The sequence below is a fragment of the Lepidochelys kempii genome, chromosome 1, assembly GCF_965140265.1.
Source record: "Lepidochelys kempii isolate rLepKem1 chromosome 1, rLepKem1.hap2, whole genome shotgun sequence".
Classification (NCBI taxonomy): Eukaryota; Metazoa; Chordata; order Testudines; family Cheloniidae; genus Lepidochelys; species Lepidochelys kempii.
Genome location: NC_133256.1, coordinates 160,613,784 through 160,631,804, shown reverse-complemented (window position 1 = coordinate 160,631,804; position 18,021 = coordinate 160,613,784). Strand labels below are relative to the sequence as shown.

Genomic DNA, 18,021 nt, shown 5'->3' with positions numbered 1-18,021 from the left:
CAAGTTAGAAGCACAAGTCCCAGGAGCATAAACTTCCATTACAATAGTATCTGAGTGCCTCACAATCTGTAATCTCATGATTTATAAACCAATCTCATGACTGTTGGGGGCCTGACTCATGGTTTTTGAACACTCCAGGGTTGCAATACTGTTGATTAATGTCCACAGGTCTTTTCAGAAGTGTTTTTTTTGGGGGGGGAAAGGGGCTACTGGATGGCTGCCACATTTTTAACTCCTAGCAAAGTGTTAATGATTTTTTAAAAGGAACAAATAAGCAGTGTTTGGCTGAAACTCTCAAACCTCAATAGCAAATAATAAAGAACATAATTCAGTGAAGAAACATGAACAGGATTTTGATTGAATGTAATGTTTTGGGAACATGGAAAATAGCATGTAAATCTTAGCTGTGATATTTTGGCTATTGTTCTGTATGGTTAGTTTTTGGGACCTTCAGTTTTCAGGCCATCATAGATTAATCACTGACTAATGAAATTCAAACTTCTTTTGACATTTGTTGCTATTGCAGGAAAGTAATCCCCAAGTGAACCAGGAAGTTCAGTGGAAATTACTATCTGTGAAGTTAACTTGTTTTTTGCTCAGGCGAGGTAGAATGTGAGCCCAGCAAAGTTCCCAAATGCAATTTCAAAACTGTGAAGCTGAAATTAAAGCAAAATGTGGTTGCTCCTACCTGCTACTTACTTTTTCAACCCACATACAGGCTTATATAGGCTTGAGGAACTGATCATGTGTGATCTGTGATGGAAATGGGAAGAAAACCGATCTCCAGCTACAACCAGCGCTGCCAATAAATATATTTTTTAAAGCAACACATCAAGTACATTTTCTGTCCTGGAAGCTGCACAAGAAATCCACTGGAAAACTTAGCTCTAAATTAGTACTAATCATGGTCCATCTTGCACAATGGTGGTAGAGTTTAGTGGATAAATAAAGACAAATCAAACCAAGGCCATGTCCAAAGTTATTTATTGTTCCAGCCAAAAGACGAAAACTTCCCCCAATGTGTAAACTGTTTTTTGTAACAGTAGTTTCACAAAGATGTTTATATTTTAAAAATGTGGCACTGTAAATTTTCTAAATACACGTTTGTCTTGTGCTTCCATAATAAGTGTGCTTTCATTTCATTGCCCGTGCAAGATACATTGAAACTGATTCAAGGGAGTTACAAAAGGATTCAAAGATAGTTCAGGAGCCAAACCAGTATTTTAGCCATTCCCAGCTGTTATAGTCTCTTATTATATGATAGAACAATTGTATAAGTAGCAGCCTGAGCATAGATAGTTAATTGTGGTTTACACATAAACGGAGAAATGAAGAAAGGGTAGAAACATTGGCTTGATTTCTGAGAGTTTGTTTTTAGTATGTTTTTTCTTATTGATAGTCCTATGAATTGTTTGCAGCTTTTAATTATTATTAATGAACTTCCATAAATCTTGGGTAGATTAAACTTGCTTCCAAATTTGCTAGCCAAATTCTATTATTATTTAGAAGCTGAGATATATGTTGAAATTTAAGCATGATTTATTTTGTAATTCAGTAAAACTTTAGATCTTTTAATAGCAGGGGACTCGTATTAGCGTCACCCTTACCTTATGCTGCCCATTAGTGGAAAAGTTCCAAATGTAAAAAGCACTTCTCAGAATTAGTAGACTGTGGGCCAAATTCTTCAGTCTTTAATTGAGTAAATAGAGGTTTTAATTACATTTGTCACTTCTGAATCTACTCTAAACTGTGGCTGTCATTTTTTGGAAAGATGGCATTTGTGACTCTGGTAGCTGGGAACTTCTAAACCAGGGCTTGAACTTGGTTGCCTAAAACTAGTTACCTAAATCTTTATTTGTCCATCTATTGAATTCAATGGAAATCCAGACTTGTGATGCCAAAATGAGATGTCACTCTCACAGCAGAGTGTGCAGATCTTCATAATATTGTCTTTATTGTGTGATTTGATCAGCAGTTAAATAGTTAATAATGTAAATATATTTTATACTGGGGTTCAGAGCTAACACCTCACTGAGATCATTGGTAACAGTCCATACCTTTCAGAGCTATTGTTTCAGGCTGTTTTCTGACCCAGACAGACATAGCTCTATTAGTGGATTTGCATTTTGAAGATTTTTGGGCACCTATACTTGAAATTGTTGGCCTTTGTTTTAATATTAAACATGCAAGTTTGTTCCGTGATTGTTATACTGGTCATCATCAATAGAATAGAAAAGCAATTTGGAAACTTTTTTAGCAAGATGGCTGTCAACAGTGTGTGTCACTGAAAGAGCAAGCAGGCTGAGAGAGCACAGTTGAACAGAGTTGCCAGGTGAACCCTCGACTGTATTTTTTCCTATGTTGAAGGAACTTTCCAGTGCTTCCAGGAAGAGTACTGATTCTGTGAAGCTACTGCATTGACAGGTGACATGCCTAGCAACACAATGAATTATTGACAGGAAGCCTCTGTTCAGCTGCGGTTTATAGAAGGTTCAACAATCTTTGGGAGCTGCACAAATAGGACTGGCTCTTGGAGACCGTGCCTGCTGATGGAGTCCTCTCGTATCGTTTGTACCTTTATCATGAAGGACAATAAAGCACTCTCTTGCCAGGCTGAGGTGGTGAAAAATGAGGTCTGAAGCTACAATATGTGTTTGTGGAGAGTGGAGATGTTCATCTGGAGAAGAAAGGGAAGAAAGTGGGTTTTTTTTTAAGGCACTCTTATTTCAGGACTACTTAGAATTGACGCTGACAATTGTTTATCCCAAGGAAATATTATCAGATCTTGTGAGAGGAGTAACAGTGGAATCTGAAATGCTGTGTTTCTCCACAGAACAAGTACAACATAGAAGACAGCAATGTAAGTCTCCCCACGCTTCTTATCCAGTGTGTCTCAGCCATGACCTGGAGGAACAATCACTCATGCTTTTTTAAATCTTGGCCTCTGTGTTACTGCTGACAAGTCTGTCAGCTGTGATGGTGTTTTTCTGATGTGAACGTTAGTCTATTAGGAACTGGACTCACTCACCAGCTCATTCCAAGTAGGCCACGAGGGCCTATGATAGTGACTTTCAATCACTACCAGCTGGGGTCAGATTAAAACTGGTGACTAGCGAAAGGCCTTGAATCTCACCATCAAACTCATGAGTAGAGCTGGCTGGAATGTTTTGATTTTAGTTAAGTTTTTGTTCTGAAGGGGTGTGTGTGCAAGGGTGAGAGAGAGACTGAGTCTCTCTAGCATGGTGGTTAGATCACTGCTGTGAGATTTGGGAGATCCAGGTTCCCCACATCAGACACAGAAACACTCAGGTTTTGATCTGAACATCTACTTTTAAACACAATTCTGTTTTCGTGCAAATGTTCAAAAAGTCTTGTTTAGCTGCATAATGGATTTGGTGTCCCCTGAACAGCTCTGCTTGTGAGCAATTCAGCTTCTATTACACATTAATTAATGTTAACTGTCATGAGAGTTAAAGTAATAGCTAACTAATCGATACCATAATGGCAAGGATGGGAGCAGATTAACCTGCATTGCTAAAGATGTCTAGCCCTGAGAGTTTTTACGGTATATTGACTGATTAATATGGTAATGTAATAGTGCTCATTAACAGTGCTAATTAACTGGAATAGTTAATAAAGCATCATGCTAAACTTTTTCTTTAAAAAATTAGAATTCCTTTGAAAAGTTCAATATTTTCATGGTTACACAATTATCCAGCAAATCAGACTGTTGACTGTATAAAAAAGAGTCCAAACACTATATATATATTTTTTTTTAAAAAAAGAAAATGCTTTGAGTGCTTTGGTGGGTCTGGGCCTATATGACTGTATATATACTTGAATTCAGTCTAATTCTTCCTATATTTGTCAGGGATCTTTTGTATCTAGTAAGAGCCACTTCACCTCTTAAGTAGAAATTTTGTTTTTTTATTATTTTTTAATCTGAAATTTTGTGTTGGTGAAATGAGCTGGGTTGACAACTCGGGAGACTGAAGTCTTTCATTTGCCCCCAGAAAAGGTACAGCACAAGCAACAGGAGTGCAGGTTCCCTGCCCTGTACCCTGATTCAGAGAGACCATCTCTAAGAGGGAGAGCGAAGCTCAACTTCCACATTCATTTGATCTCCTTCCTTAGAAGTTTTTAAGATCAGGCTTGACAAAGCTCTGGCTGGGATGATTTAATTGAGTATGGGCCCTGCTTTTGAGCAAGGGGTTGGACTAGATGACCTCCTGAGGTCCCTTCCAACCCTGATATTCTATAATTCTATGATTCTCTTTAGCGAGTGTGCAAAGAAGGGTGCATAGGCCTTACATCACCAAAGCACTTATGCATGTGGTTAACTTTAAGCATCTGAATACTCCCATGGGACTTAAAGCACATGGTTGAAGTTAACCACATGCTTAAGTGGTTTGCTGAATGGAGGTATTAATTCTGGTGGTGTTTCATTGATGTGGATGCCTCTCCTGAGACTACCACGTTCGGGATTTTAAAAAGTAAGAGCAAACAGAAGGGCCAAGATCCTTACTTTGGCACCCAACTAAGTGGCCTGATTTTTCAAAAGGGTTCAGTGCCCAGCAGTTCCCACTGAAATCAGTGGGAGTTTTTGGATCTTCAGTACTTCTGAAAATTAGGCAGGTGCCTAACTGTGGATTTAGGATCTTAACTTTTTGCTCTACTTCTGAAAATTTTCACATGAGCCTAAAATGTTGCTGGCAGAGGATACCAATTTTCATTATGGCCTGAGCCAAATTCATTCTAATGACTTAGAAGTAACACATTTGTTTTTCCCTGACCCAACCAATCCCTTCTGATTAAAAATTTCAAGTGAGATACTGGTGGTTTTTACTTTAACATAAGTTTACCTTGGAATCAAATTTGATTGTAGACATATTCTTAGAGAGATCACTTATCATTCAGCAGAACTATGTATAAGTATAAAATGTGAGTTTTGATAATGTATACTTTTTTCCCACCTAAGAGCTTTATGTACTGTACATGTCAAATGGATCAATCAGCACAGTATGCTATAATCCTTTCATTATGGGTGGTGCTTGGAAAATGACAATCCCAATCCCTGCATCACAAATCATTTAACATAGATCTGTCAGTGAGGACCTCAGGCCCTCATGTTTCAGCAGATCCCTGCTACGGCAGGAGGCAAGGGATGTGGAATTGAGGACACTTGCCTCAATACCATGCATCCTTGTTTTCCCAGGCCCTGTGGAAGTCCAGAGTGGTTCAGTTTCAACAGGCTGGAATGGATGGGATGGGACCAGTAGCTCCCCATCAGTTCCTCCCGTTCAATCTGCAAATGATGCCACCACAAATAACTTCAAACAGAGGCCACAGTCACTTGAGAGGCTTCCTTTTTATGGCTTGGGAATGCGGCTGAGGTGGATTTATGCCTTTCCTCCAGCAGATCCTACGAGAGCTGCAGGTTTGGGGCTGGAATCACTGGCATCTTCACTGGGAGGCAAAGGAAGGAGCTGGCAATTGTGCCCATCTGACAGAAGAATTCAAAGCAGATTACACAAAATGAAACTCTGAATTTTGACTCTGCTGTGTGGGTTATTCTCACATTAGGGGGGAATGGGCCAGAAATGAGATGTGCATTTGTCAATTTGCTTAAAATAGAAAACTAATTTCACACCCGTGAGATGAAATACATACTTTGTCGGGTTTTAGAACAGAGTTTGTCTTTTGCTATGATAAGTGTTACATCTACATGCCATCTGGGTTATCAACATACAGTAAATCTCTAAGAGAATCATCATAGAAGTGTAGGACTGGAAGGGACGTCGAGAGGTCATCTAGTCCAGTCCCCTGCACTCAAGGCAGGAATAAGTATTATCTAGACCATCCCTGACAGGTGTTTGTCTAACCTGCTCTTAAAAATCTCCAATGATGGAGATATCACAACCTCACTAGGCAATTTATTCCGGTGGTTAACCACCCTGACAGTTAGGAAGTTTTTCCTAATGTCCAACCTAAACCTCCCTTGCTGCAATTTAAGCCCATTGTTTCTTGTGCTATCTGCAGAAGTTAAGAACAGCAATTTTTCTCCCTCTACATACTTGAACACGGTTATCATGTCCCCTCTCAGTCTTCTCTTCTCCAGACTAAACAAACCCATATTTTTCAATCTTCCCTCATAGGTCATGTTTTCTAGACCTTTAATCATTTTTGTTGCTCTTCTCTGGACTTTCTCCAATTTGTCCACATCTTTCCTGAAATGTGGCTCCCAGAACTGGACACAATACTCCAGTTGAGGCCTAATCAGCGTGGAGTAGAGTGGAAGAATACTTCTCGTGTCTTGCTTACAATACATCTGCTAATGGTGAAGCAGGACTCAGTTACGCTATAGTCACCCATACAAGTGATTCTGAAAATCCAGTGGAGTTTGAAGTGGTGGGTGGGAGAGAGGGAAGATGGATATATTGTTAGTGTCTACATTTTTAATATTTAGTTTAAATTTTTGTTCAGGGGCATGAAACACAATCCTTTAAACTAAACGAGAGATCCTTAGGCTCTTGCATTAAGAAGAATTTAGTTCACAAAGTCCAAATCTGTCAAATAGTTCCCCCAACTGTCATTAATGTCATTCCCTTTCCTCACAGTCAATGGTGGATTAGCCACTGGGCCAATGGGGCCTGTGCCCGGGGCCCTGGCCAATTGGGGAGCCCCAGAAAAATGGGTGTCCCCACACCCTAACCTGCTCCGCCTGCCTGGTGCTCCAGCCAGGGAGTGGGATCGGAGCATGGGGGCTTTCCCTGCTCTGCCCACCCTGCACGGGGGGCAGGTGGGTGGGCAAAACGGGGCAAGCCCCTGTGCGCTGATGCCACTCCTCAGCTGGAATGCCAGGCAGAATGGGGAAAGCCCCTGACCCCACTCCCCAGCAGGAGTGCCAAGCGTGTGGAATGGGGCAAGCCCCTGTGCCCCGAACCATTTCCCTGGCAGGAGCACTGTGATAGGGGTGTGTGTGCAGGGGGGAATCCCAGGGGCCCCCCAAAACCCTAATCCGCCCCTGCTCATAGTGAGAGTCCAGCTGTATTTTCTTCTATTGTATATGATTTGCATCGTGTTATCAGAATGATGTCACATAGTATCAGAATTTCAGAAGACAAACCATCTTCAAAACTGCCGGAAAGCAAAGATGTATTGAGAAAAGAAAATGCTGAAATACATTTTTCCATTGTATCTTATTTAGAAATCCCCACTAGATACAAAATAAGGGTTGTTACATCTCAGCCTCTTGAATACAACAAGGCTATTTGGAGCAAGTCTGAATTAAGACTCTAAGATCTAGGGCCACCTCCTGCTCGTGCCTTTCCAGTGTTATTAAAAGAAAATGGTATATACTTTCTCCTAGTGGGAAACAGAAAGGGTGACTAAAATCATTGTCATGTGATCAGAAAGTCACTTCATACATATGGAAATTTCTTTTTAAAGTTATAAATAGGGTTTCCACTTTCAAATTTAAATGCCACTCAGCAAAAAATTTCAAAATAGATTTTGATGAAACGTACACCAAAAATACCCCAAATCGTAAATTTGTGCATTGTTGAAAATTGTTTGCAGATGGAATCTGTGATCCTAACAGACCTACCAGTCTCACTATGCCTTTGAACCTGCAAACTCTTACACCTGTGTGTAACTTTGCTCACACAAATTGATTTCAGAGGGATTGCTCATGTGCATAACGTTACTCACGTGTTTAAGTGTTTGCAGGATCAGGGCCTAGAAGTTCAACTCCCAGAGTGGCCAGCTTTGTTGTAATTTAAGGAATACCATTTTTATTCCTAAAATAATACACCAGAACTTGCCTTAAAATAAACATGGAGGGTCAGGTCCTCAGGTGGTATAAATTCATGTAGCTCCATTAAAGTCAGTACACCTATGCCAATTTACACCAGCTGATGATCTGACCCAGAAAATGTGGGTGCAGAAAAATGAACATGAACCAGAAACCCCTGCTATACAGAAAAAAGACTGAGAGTTGCACTATAGTCATCTGGAAGAGGTCTATACAAAGAAACTGCTCCAGTGTACCTAAGCTAGAGTACTCTCGTGTACTCTGGCTACCTAAGTAGGCAGAATCTAGCAGTATGAAAAGTTGCTGAAATATTGCATATATCTTTGAATATTGTCACTATCTCATCAATTTCACAATAGATTTTAAGAAAAAGATACCTTAGTGTATTAGTGAAATACAGAGAAATAGGAGCTTTGGATGGATTTTGGTTGCTTATGTAGCTAGCTACTCACATAAAAATGTCACATTATTTATGTTCCTTAAATTTGATTTGCCAACAATATTACTGGGCATTGGCATTTCCAAATATATTGTTTTAATAAGAGCATGAGTCAAAATTATCAGGTAAATGTATATACCGTAGTAATGAAAAACACCACTCAGTACGGTCAGCTTTGAAAATCCATTGTTAATTAACAGCATTCAATTCTTAATTGTTTTTAACAGTTCAGTTGAAGTTGTTGACACAAAATACATTGTTAAACTGCTTAATCAATCATTGTAGAAAAATAGAGGTGTTTGATAGGGACATTATAGTACAAAGTTTCTGTGAAGCTTTCCAGTTGAAACCCTTGGAGACTTTTTGTTTTTAAGCTTACATTACAAAAATGAGAGTTTTTGTAAACTTTACATTTCATACCACATTAATAGCAAAGACAACCAGAGACAGAGAGAGACCTTATGCTTTAAGTGCCCTAGTCACAAAAATATAACTTACCCATGCACATGCCCTAATAGCATAAAGTCTATTTTTTTGTACTAAAGGGCACAAAAAGGTTTAAAAGCCGCTGTTTTATTGAACACGAGAAGCTCTTCTTAAACTGCAGCGATGGATTATAGACGGGCCCAGTAAATCACAAGAGCAAAAAGCAGATTAATCCTATGAGGAGTTCTCTGCTTTAAACTCATGTACTCTGCTCTAGGACTACAGGCTGACACACACAGACCAAGCCCCCTCCACCCCCGCAGGTGGTGCTTCATTACTTTTAGCAAGTATCTTTGCTACGGGGCTCTCCCTTAGAAGACTATCTCTGATGTGCGACTAGTGTTCTCCAATGAAATTTCAGAGTGACTCCTCCTTTAAAACACCTTAAGAGGCACACATACACCCTGCTCTACTGTGTGAATTCCTTGGCTCTCAAGAACAGCCTAAAAAACAGGGTGTGCTGTATAAACCATAGTACTGAGCAGGTTCTGACACCGTGTCAGTAAACAAAGGGTACCATTGTATTTTAAAAGAGTCTGTAGCAAAACCAGTTTTCGCCAAACTAAATGAAAATAAGCAGCAATCTGTAACTACCTGATGAAATCAGTCATCCTAGTGGAGGGGATGAAAATATATCTTTTGAACAATTGCTTAAATTGTGGAATTGTATGAGTAACTTCTTTGTGAAAACCTGTTCAGGAAAATTTTCAAAAATAAAGCAAACATGAGACTTAGCTGTTTTGATTGGTGTGATCCAGGTGTGCAAAACCTCTGCCTGGAGACCATCTTAGCTGTAGGGGCCAAATCAACTCTTAACGACTCAATGAAAATTAAGGATGGGCAATTGTGTTGCAGTAAATACAGTGTATAGATGTGAAATTAATGTGAAGGATATATCACAGTGCAAAATTTCCACCTGCCCACTAGGTTTCTCCTGAGGTTTTTTCCTTCTATTTGAATTTAAAAGCTTCTGTACAAAAAAACCCCTTTAAATTCTTTTCAGTGTATTTTTCCTTTCCAGACTAGGCAGGTACCAAAAGAAAATTAAGGCTGCAGTTTGTTTTTCTCCTGACTGAGGGAAATGGTACTCTTTATGGGCCAGAGCCAAAGCCCGTTGAAGTCTATGGGAGTCTTTTACTTGAATTAATACTATTTTATGCATACTGGGCCTGATGCAACAATCCTTACATTGAGTAATACCATACACTGTGAGTCACCTCACACTGAGTGCTTTTGAGAAGTTAGGTACTACTCTATGCGCAAGATCCTCAGCTGGTGTAAATCATGCAAATCATCATAGTTCTGTTGCATCAAATCAAAATTATTCAAATCAGCTGAGGATTTGGCCCAATATGAGTAAAGGTGGGAGGGTCTACTCATTTGAATAGAGATGTTAGGAGTGGGCTTTTATATGAGAAACCCTGACGAAAATTACCTAGGGCCAGAAAGCCTGTTGGGAATTTTCAGGACCAACAAAGTGCTAATGATGTTAATGAATGAATCTCATTGACGACAACTTTAGATGAAATTCAATTATGTCTTCCCAGACCAAGTAGTTAAAAGTGTTCCCTACTTACCTATGAATAACATTCAGAATTTTTAATGGCTTATGCTGTTTACATAGAAAACTACATAGTTTTAATCCAATGGTTTGGGGAAAAAAAGAATAGTTTCCTACGGTAGTGCACTTACAGGGTCCTAGCCCAACATGAACATGCTCTTTGTATTAGCAGCATACCGGAGATGCTTGTGTTTTCCAAGAGTCTGCCACAGTCTAATTCAGGCTGAACTGCCAAAAATAGCCAGGAATGGTTTACCCTGTAATATTACAAAAGATAGAATCATTTTTGTAAACAGTTTCACAGTATCTCAGTAATGTTTCAATTTCTCCACCCTGCCCTCCCCCAGACTTCTATGGCTTTTGAGAATCCGTAAAATGATTTGTTAGGGAGACAGTGAGGGCTTCTAACTAGCTGCCGGTCTGGTACACTGAAGAAAATGTTGGGCACGAAAAGGGCCAGATATATAGGGAAGAAACTAACATACTCCAAAGATTAAACCAGAAATGCCGATTCAATTTTTTGCATCCCAATATTTCTAGACTTATGTATCGAAACCTACATTAATTACACATCTCTGTACATTATTTAGAAGTTCTTTACTACAGTACTTTTGTACATGCTGGGTTTATTACGAAATTTAAAGAGCAAGTAATTACATAAGGCATATGTACAGTATCCTGTTGAGCTGCAGCTCTTTCTGCTCACCTCAGTCTTAAAGCTGCAATGCCCATTTTCATTGGAGGCATCACATCCTGTTTATGAAACTGTCTTCAAATATATAAAAATTAGAGCCAAGGCCCATAGCATTAACAAACATTAATCAGTCTTTTTCCTTTTATTACCCCAGATAATGAGTTTTTCCCCCTGCCCCCCCCCCTTTTTTGGTTCCTTTTTAAACACACCTGTGGTGGTGAACTTGTATTTATCCAGAGGAAATATGCAATTATTGGAAGGGCAGTGATCAGAGATTTCATTGTATATAAGGGATATTGCAGCTTTAACTCACGTCTTTGCTTATTTTAGGAATCACTTGATTTGTTTGGGCAGGTAGACATGTCAAACCTTAAATATTTCTTTTCTTGTCATAATAATAAAAAAGGGAAGGATCAAAAAGAAAAGAGGTTGTGTGGTGAACCTCTGCTGGTTCAAACTTTGGATTCATTCTCTAAATTTGCCACGTCACCATTCCTTTCGGTTTGGTCTTCGTGGTTCTTTCCCCTCTCTTCAGTTTCCAGGTCAGTGTGCTGGTTTAATTTGCTGGACACAGACCAAGTCAGGGGCAGTTCTGCTCGGCTGGCCATCTCTGCCAGTTCTTTGGCACTGTAAGACGGTGTGTTGGTCTCGTATGTTTCATGAAAGCTGTTGTAGTCAACTTCATAAAATCCATCCTCCAGCGTGAGGACAGGTGTAAAACGATGACCCCACAGGATCTCACTGGTTACATAAGAACTTCGAGCTTGGCATGTCATTCCTGTAAAGAGAGAGAGAGAGAGAGAGAGAGAAAATTGTAATACGGACCGAGTGCCCCAAAATGATTCTTGTTGTTGTAGTTTTACATAGCCGAGTGGTTTGTATTTAGTACTGCATGATAGAAGTGATATGCCAGACAAGTCACAAGTTCACTGCCCCTTGACAATTAAAACTAAGCAAAAATTCGCCATGTGTCATTTGACAAACTTTACCTTTATTTTTTGTGGGTATGGTCCACAAAATTCTCACATTTATTTGTTTAGTTGGAAGTAGTCTTGAATTTCATCAGCAAATAATTCTCAGGCTGCAGATGAGTCACAGTCAAATTGCTGAGACTAGTAATCATGTTTATTCTGTTCCCTGATGGAGGACTTGTGTAATTAACTCTGCCTAGATTAGCTGAAGAACTAATACAAAAACCTTTACTCCAGTTGAGCTGTCCACTGAGAGTCTGACACAGGGACCAACTTTGTCTTGCCCAAAGGTTTGGGACACCCTTAAAGTTAAGTCACTCTGAACCTCAAACTGACAGTCTACTCCGAAATTTTAGCAAATCTCTCAAGCGTATGTTGTGAAAATTTGTGGCATTGGATGGAAAGGATTGGGATAAACTTCTGCCTTAACTTTTCTTCACAATACGGCTTCCACTGGGACTTTTGCCCTTTGGAATGCTCGAAGGGGCATCAACCCTAAGGAATCCTATGGATGTTGTTAAGGAAGCTTGGGGAAAGCAGCCAAACCAAGTTCATACTATAGTTCTGCATGTCCTCTAGATGAGGAAACGTCCGTCCACAGTGTAGAGATTTTCTCAGGAGAACCTACCTCAAACCAAACTGACCAGAGGAAGGCATTGTAATAAAGGATTATGGGAAAGGGACATACTGGTTGTGGTAAGGGACAGGAAAAAGTGTAAGGAATGGGGGATTGAAGGTTATAAAAACATTTTCCCAAAAAAGTGGGATTATGAGGCCAGGATATAGCAGTTTCCCTTAAATTATTTCCACATTGCACAATTTTTGAATAACAGTGGTCACACAACTAATATAATATGGCAAGAAAACATAATGAATAGCAAGATCATGTAACTGAAGAATGAAAAGTGAAACTATATAGGAGATAATCATAGGCAATAAAAAAAAGAATGTTGAGTTTGGAGATAATAAAACGCAATCTTTAGGATCTCACATTGCACCTCTGCAGCTGCTCCTGCCAGTCAAGTCACTCAGGGAGTTTCAGGACGTACATAAGCTCGTGGCTGGGTATTATTCTTTCCAGGGATGTCCACATTGCCTTAGACAAAATAATGTTGCCCCTACCCCCTTTGAGCCTTCTCTCCAAGCTCAAGCAGAATCATTGTGGAGCTCTGAAAACATTGAGTTGACCTCTGTACTATAACATTACTTTTTATTTCGCTGATCTTGTTTGCCAGTAAAAAGACGTTTACTGACCCTTGCCACACGGTGGTACTTCTGCAGCATTCCCTGTATTTAGAATTGCAAGTAGCTGCAGCATTTCTGCTGCTGCAGGGGGGGTAACTGTGGGTAACTGTTTGCATGATGACTGCTGTACCTCTGTTACCCTTCTCTTTTTTCCCAGCTAGGAGTAGCACCAGAGGTGCTGAAATATCACACGAGAGGTTGGTTTCACGGTTTGCTACCCAACAACAAGAAGAGGGACCCTAGAAGTCTTACAAGATATCCTGTTCTAGGGAGATTTCTTCTGCAATTTCAGTCTAAAGCGGGTCATCTACTTTTTGATAATTTTGCATCAAACCATTTGACTGCTCATTTGAACTGAACCTCCAGATATTTGGAGAGTCCCCATCATTCATCCGTTCACACTTCATGAAGACTTCTCAGTGAAACGAAAGGCAAAGTGTGGAGATGTGTCATCTTCAATTTTTCTGTTACCCAGTGAGTGAAACACAAACCTCCCCTGTTCAGCCAAGTGAGGGAAAGAAAGAAAGAAAGAAAGAAAGATTTGGGTTTTGTTTTGGTCATGGGGTGGGATGAAAATGAGGTTGCTTCATCCAGGTTGCCTGGGACCTTCATAGGGAGTGAAGATCTGAAAACCAGAGACAGGATCAATGAGCAGGGAAACTGATAAACTGATATTCTTTAGGGTTTATCTGCTACTTTTCACTTCTGTTCCTGCAATTTGAAACTCGATCTCTTGAGTTTCTGGACTATGTTTCTAGTCCTCCAGGAATATGAACCATGGGAGATTCTTAGTTAAGTTTTAAAGGCGGGGGGGAAATTAATCCACAAAAGTGTCTGCAAACACTTACAAGAAACTGCTTAAAAGAAAGCGGCCATTATGGAAAAAAATGGAGTAGTTATACATGCAGATGCCCCCTTTCAATATGCAAATCTGAGGTTTTTTTCGAGCAACCACATGCATTTTTGTGGTCTACGCAACTTTGAATACGTGGCCCTGTAGTAGGGTGACCAAATTTTCCAAAGGGAAAATGGGACACCGCACGGGGCTGGCCCGAGACACTTGCCCAAGCCCAGCCTCCCGCCTCCCACAAGGCTGTTGCTGGTTGCTCCAGCCCTGCCCCCCCTCCCTGTGCTGGGCTGGCATCACCACTCCCCCACCCATGTTTCTCAGCACTGCACCCCCACTTTTTTGACAACTGGTAAGAGCAAACGGGACAAATGCCCACTTTTGCAAAAAAAAAAAAAAAAAAAAAAGTCAGGGTGGCCAGGACAGGGCTTAAAAAAGGGACAGTCTCAGCCAAAATGGGACATATAACCACCCTCCCCTGTAGCATTTCATGTATCTAAACTGATCTCTATTGGTAGTTGTGAGTTTAAACTATGATATTTGACTGTTTACTGACATTTGTTTCAAATCATGAGATAGCAAGTGAGGCAGCCAGATTATGCCACTACTCCTTCTGCTTCACAACATTACCATCTTGGGCCCTGATCCTGCAGTGAGCTCTGCAGAGGCAGATCCCCAATGCCTACATAGAGCCTCATTGATTTCCATTAGGCTCTGAATGGGTGAAGCCTTGGTTTTTACACTGATAGCAACACAAGTTTCAGCTGGAAATGATGCTCTGCACTTTCCGACCCTAAACTGCTTTCAGTGTATGTTGCTACCAGGGTCTGCCCCAATGACAGCTGTGCTTTTCAGTGGTGGGCAATTCCTGTATGTGGTTTGCAAAATGTTTAAGAGCTCTTTGGTGTGAAGGGTGCAATATAAATGAAAGTTATGTCTAGGAAAATGTATGGAGACTAGCAGATTCTTTTTATTCGAGATAGGATACAGAAACAAGAAGGGGAAAGCATGTGCACTTGGCTTCATCAGCCACGCAGATCAGATGAATCTGTGATGAGTAATTTTGTTGTTCTGTTTACACATTGTGGAGTGACCGCCGAATTGTAAAGATAACCAAGAACTAATATAATAAGGAAATGAAATAAAACGAACAAACACAATTGCATAAGTGAAGAACCAAAAATTGCAGCTATCTACAGAAAACATTAATGGGAAAATGTAGAGTTGAATTATTAAAGTTTTCTGCTCATAAAAGCCTGTGGAACAAAAGTGGACTTGATTGCAGGATGGCCATATGAGGAGAGTTATTCCTGCTTTCCTTGGGGTATACAGCATATTTAACTGATCTGGTCCATGATAATTTTCCAGGTGTCATCTTCTGTCTGAGACCATTGCTTAGTGAGCCACATTATCGTTCTCAGACTTCCTCTTGAATGCACCCTCTTTCCCATGTTTTCATCTTAGGGCAAGTCTACACTACAGTGCTACATTAGTGCAAGTGCAGTGGTGCAGCTGTGCCCCTGTAGCGTGTCTGGTGAAGATGCGCTGTGCTGACAGGAGAGAGCTCTTCCATTGGAATGATTACTCCACCTCGGCGAGAAGTGCCGGTGTGGACAGCGTGAAACTTGCATTTTGTGTGTGTGTGTGTGTGTGTGTGTGCGTGTGCATTTTCACACCTCTGAGCAACGTAAGTTAGATCAACTTAAGCGGTAGCGTAGACCTGCCCGTAGTTGGCCCGATGTGTCCACTCACATTAGGTGTCTATGGATATGGGTTAAAAGCATAGCAATCTTCTCATGTACAGCAAATGTCATTCTGGGATCTTTTAGCAGGAGTGTTGTAAGTAAGACACGAGAAGTAATTTTTCTACTCTACTCCTCTCTGATTAGGCCTCAGCTGGAGTATTATGTTCAGTTCTGGGTGCCACATTTCAGGAAAGATGTGGACAAATGGGAGAAAGTCCAGGGGAGAGCAACAAAAATAATTAAAGGTCTAGAAAACATGCTCTATGAGGGAAGATTGTAAAAATTGAGTTTGTTTAGTCTGGAGAAGAGAAGAGTGAGGGGGGACATGATAACAGTTTTCAAGTACATAAAAAGTTGTTACAATGGGGGAGGTGAAAAATTGTTCTCCTTAACCTCTGAGAATAGGAGAAGAAGCAATAGGCTTAAATTACAGCAAGGGAGGTTTAGGTTGAACATTCGGAAAAACTTCCTAACTATCAGGGTAGTTAAGCACTAGAACAAATTGCCTAGGGAGGTTGTAGAATGTTTGTCATTGGAGGTTTTTACTAACAGGTTAGGCAAACACCTGTCAGGGATGGTCTAGTTATTATGTAGTCCTGCCTTGAGTGCAGGGGACTGGACTAGATGACCTCTTGAGGTCCCTTCCAGTTCTACACATCTATGATTCTGTGATTCAAGCAGTTGCAACTGGATCTGAAGAACTGAGGGGAAGAAAAACCTCCATCAGGAGTTAGAGACCATCTGTGTATTCTTGGTAGGAACTGGAACATAGGCAGTCTGGCCTAATGGGCAGAGAAGGTGTCAGGTCTAGTGGGCAGAGCAGGCATACAGGTTGGGGAACGGAAGAGTGGGTCAGAGCCAGAGTCAACTGCCAAATACCGGAATCAAGGGGTTAAGTCAGACTCAGGGCCAGGAATCGATGCTGAGGACTGAAGTCAGGATTAAATATGAATGCCAGAGCCCAGGGTTGAGCCAGAATCAGAAGTCAGAGCTGGTGTCCGATACCAAGTGCCAGGGTGAAGGGTTGAGCCAGAGATTCGGAGTCAGGATTGGTAGCTGATGGTCAGGAGCAAGGCAAAAGAGCAGGAACCGGAGAGAGGCAAGGAGTTGGCATGGAGAAGGAGCAAGGTAGGAGCTAGGAGTGAGGAGCAGGAATCTGGAACAGGGCTGGATCAGGATTGTAGGAGGCAGCCAAGAGTATGGTCTGATGTGGCAGCGGCAGCAGCAGGAAGTCTGTGCATTGCTCAGACAGCCCACCTGGGTCATTTCTAGGCTTAAGTAGTAGGTGTGAGCCAATCAGCTAACTGCAGGCCTTGGGTGCTCCAACAGAACTTCATGTGGGGCCTGACTTTTCGGGTTTAGCGAGATGCTGCTTCACCTATCTCCCCTGGCGGTGACGAGGGTGCATGAGAAATTCAGGTCCCCCACAGTCCCTGGCTCTAGACCTGTACCCTCAATCCATACAGTTCTTCCCCGTCTCTAGTTCTCTGTCCACATCCGGATTTTTCTGCTTCTCCTTCTCTCTTGGGTGAGATGACCATTTTCTATAAGGGGAGGGAATTTTCTTCTATAGGGAAGCAACGAAGGGAAAATAGTTGTGATGTTTGGAGGATTTTTGCATTTTGTCCATCATAAGGATGGGGGTGGAGCTGTTGTGGAACCTGCAGCTGATGTAGTCATTCTCCTCTGCTTGTACCATTATTTTCCCTTCGCTTCGTAGTGCTGTCGTCTCGGCCATCCAGTGATATGTCTGGAATAATATGGAGGCCCACGTCCTCCATCAAATGTGGCCATTTGAGGGCAAATTTTCAAAGGGTAAAGGCCTATTTGTACTCGGCCAAAAATGCAAGGCAACATGTATGAATGCAATTTTGCACACAGACCTCTTCTTGAAGGAAGTGTCCCAGAACAGCAACGAGGAAACGCTTGCCATGTCAGCTACAGACACGCTCACTTTTGTTATCTGCTCATTGCAATTTATGAAACACATGCAACTATTGCTGTCTTGGACAGGTCACTTCACCTCTCTGGGCCTAAAATGGAGAGAATCCTGATCCGCCCCACAGGGGTACAGAGACTTTTAATTAATGTTTGTAATGCTCTATAGTAGTCCCATTTATTTTAGAGGCACAGCACCATGAACAAAGGCTCCTTTGCTCTGAAGAGCCGTGGCTGGCTCAGTGGAGCATACGTGGCATAGGGACAGCGCTCTTCCCTGAA

General features: G+C 41.2%; 1 protein-coding gene across 13 annotated transcripts in view; it reads right to left on the bottom strand.

Moving 5' to 3' along the window:
- Positions 1-975: 975 nt before the first annotated feature.
- Positions 976-18,021, bottom strand: part of KCNJ6 (potassium inwardly rectifying channel subfamily J member 6) — a 237,211-nt gene continuing 220,165 nt past the window's right edge. For 9 of the 13 annotated variants that reach the window (XR_012160924.1, XR_012160916.1, XR_012160925.1 and 6 more), the window contains 2 exons: positions 11,203-11,771; positions 8,430-10,556 (listed from right to left, as the gene is read on the bottom strand). Coding sequence is in view for 1 of the 13 variants with exons in the window: in XM_073360849.1 (XP_073216950.1) it covers positions 11,446-11,771 (326 nt within the window). In the remaining 12 variants the exon portion in view is untranslated. Of the gene's footprint in view, positions 2,678-8,429; positions 10,557-11,189; positions 11,772-18,021 lie in introns of those variants that run through there. The other 4 variants (XR_012160918.1, XR_012160919.1, XR_012160920.1 and 1 more) reach the window with 4 other exon arrangements.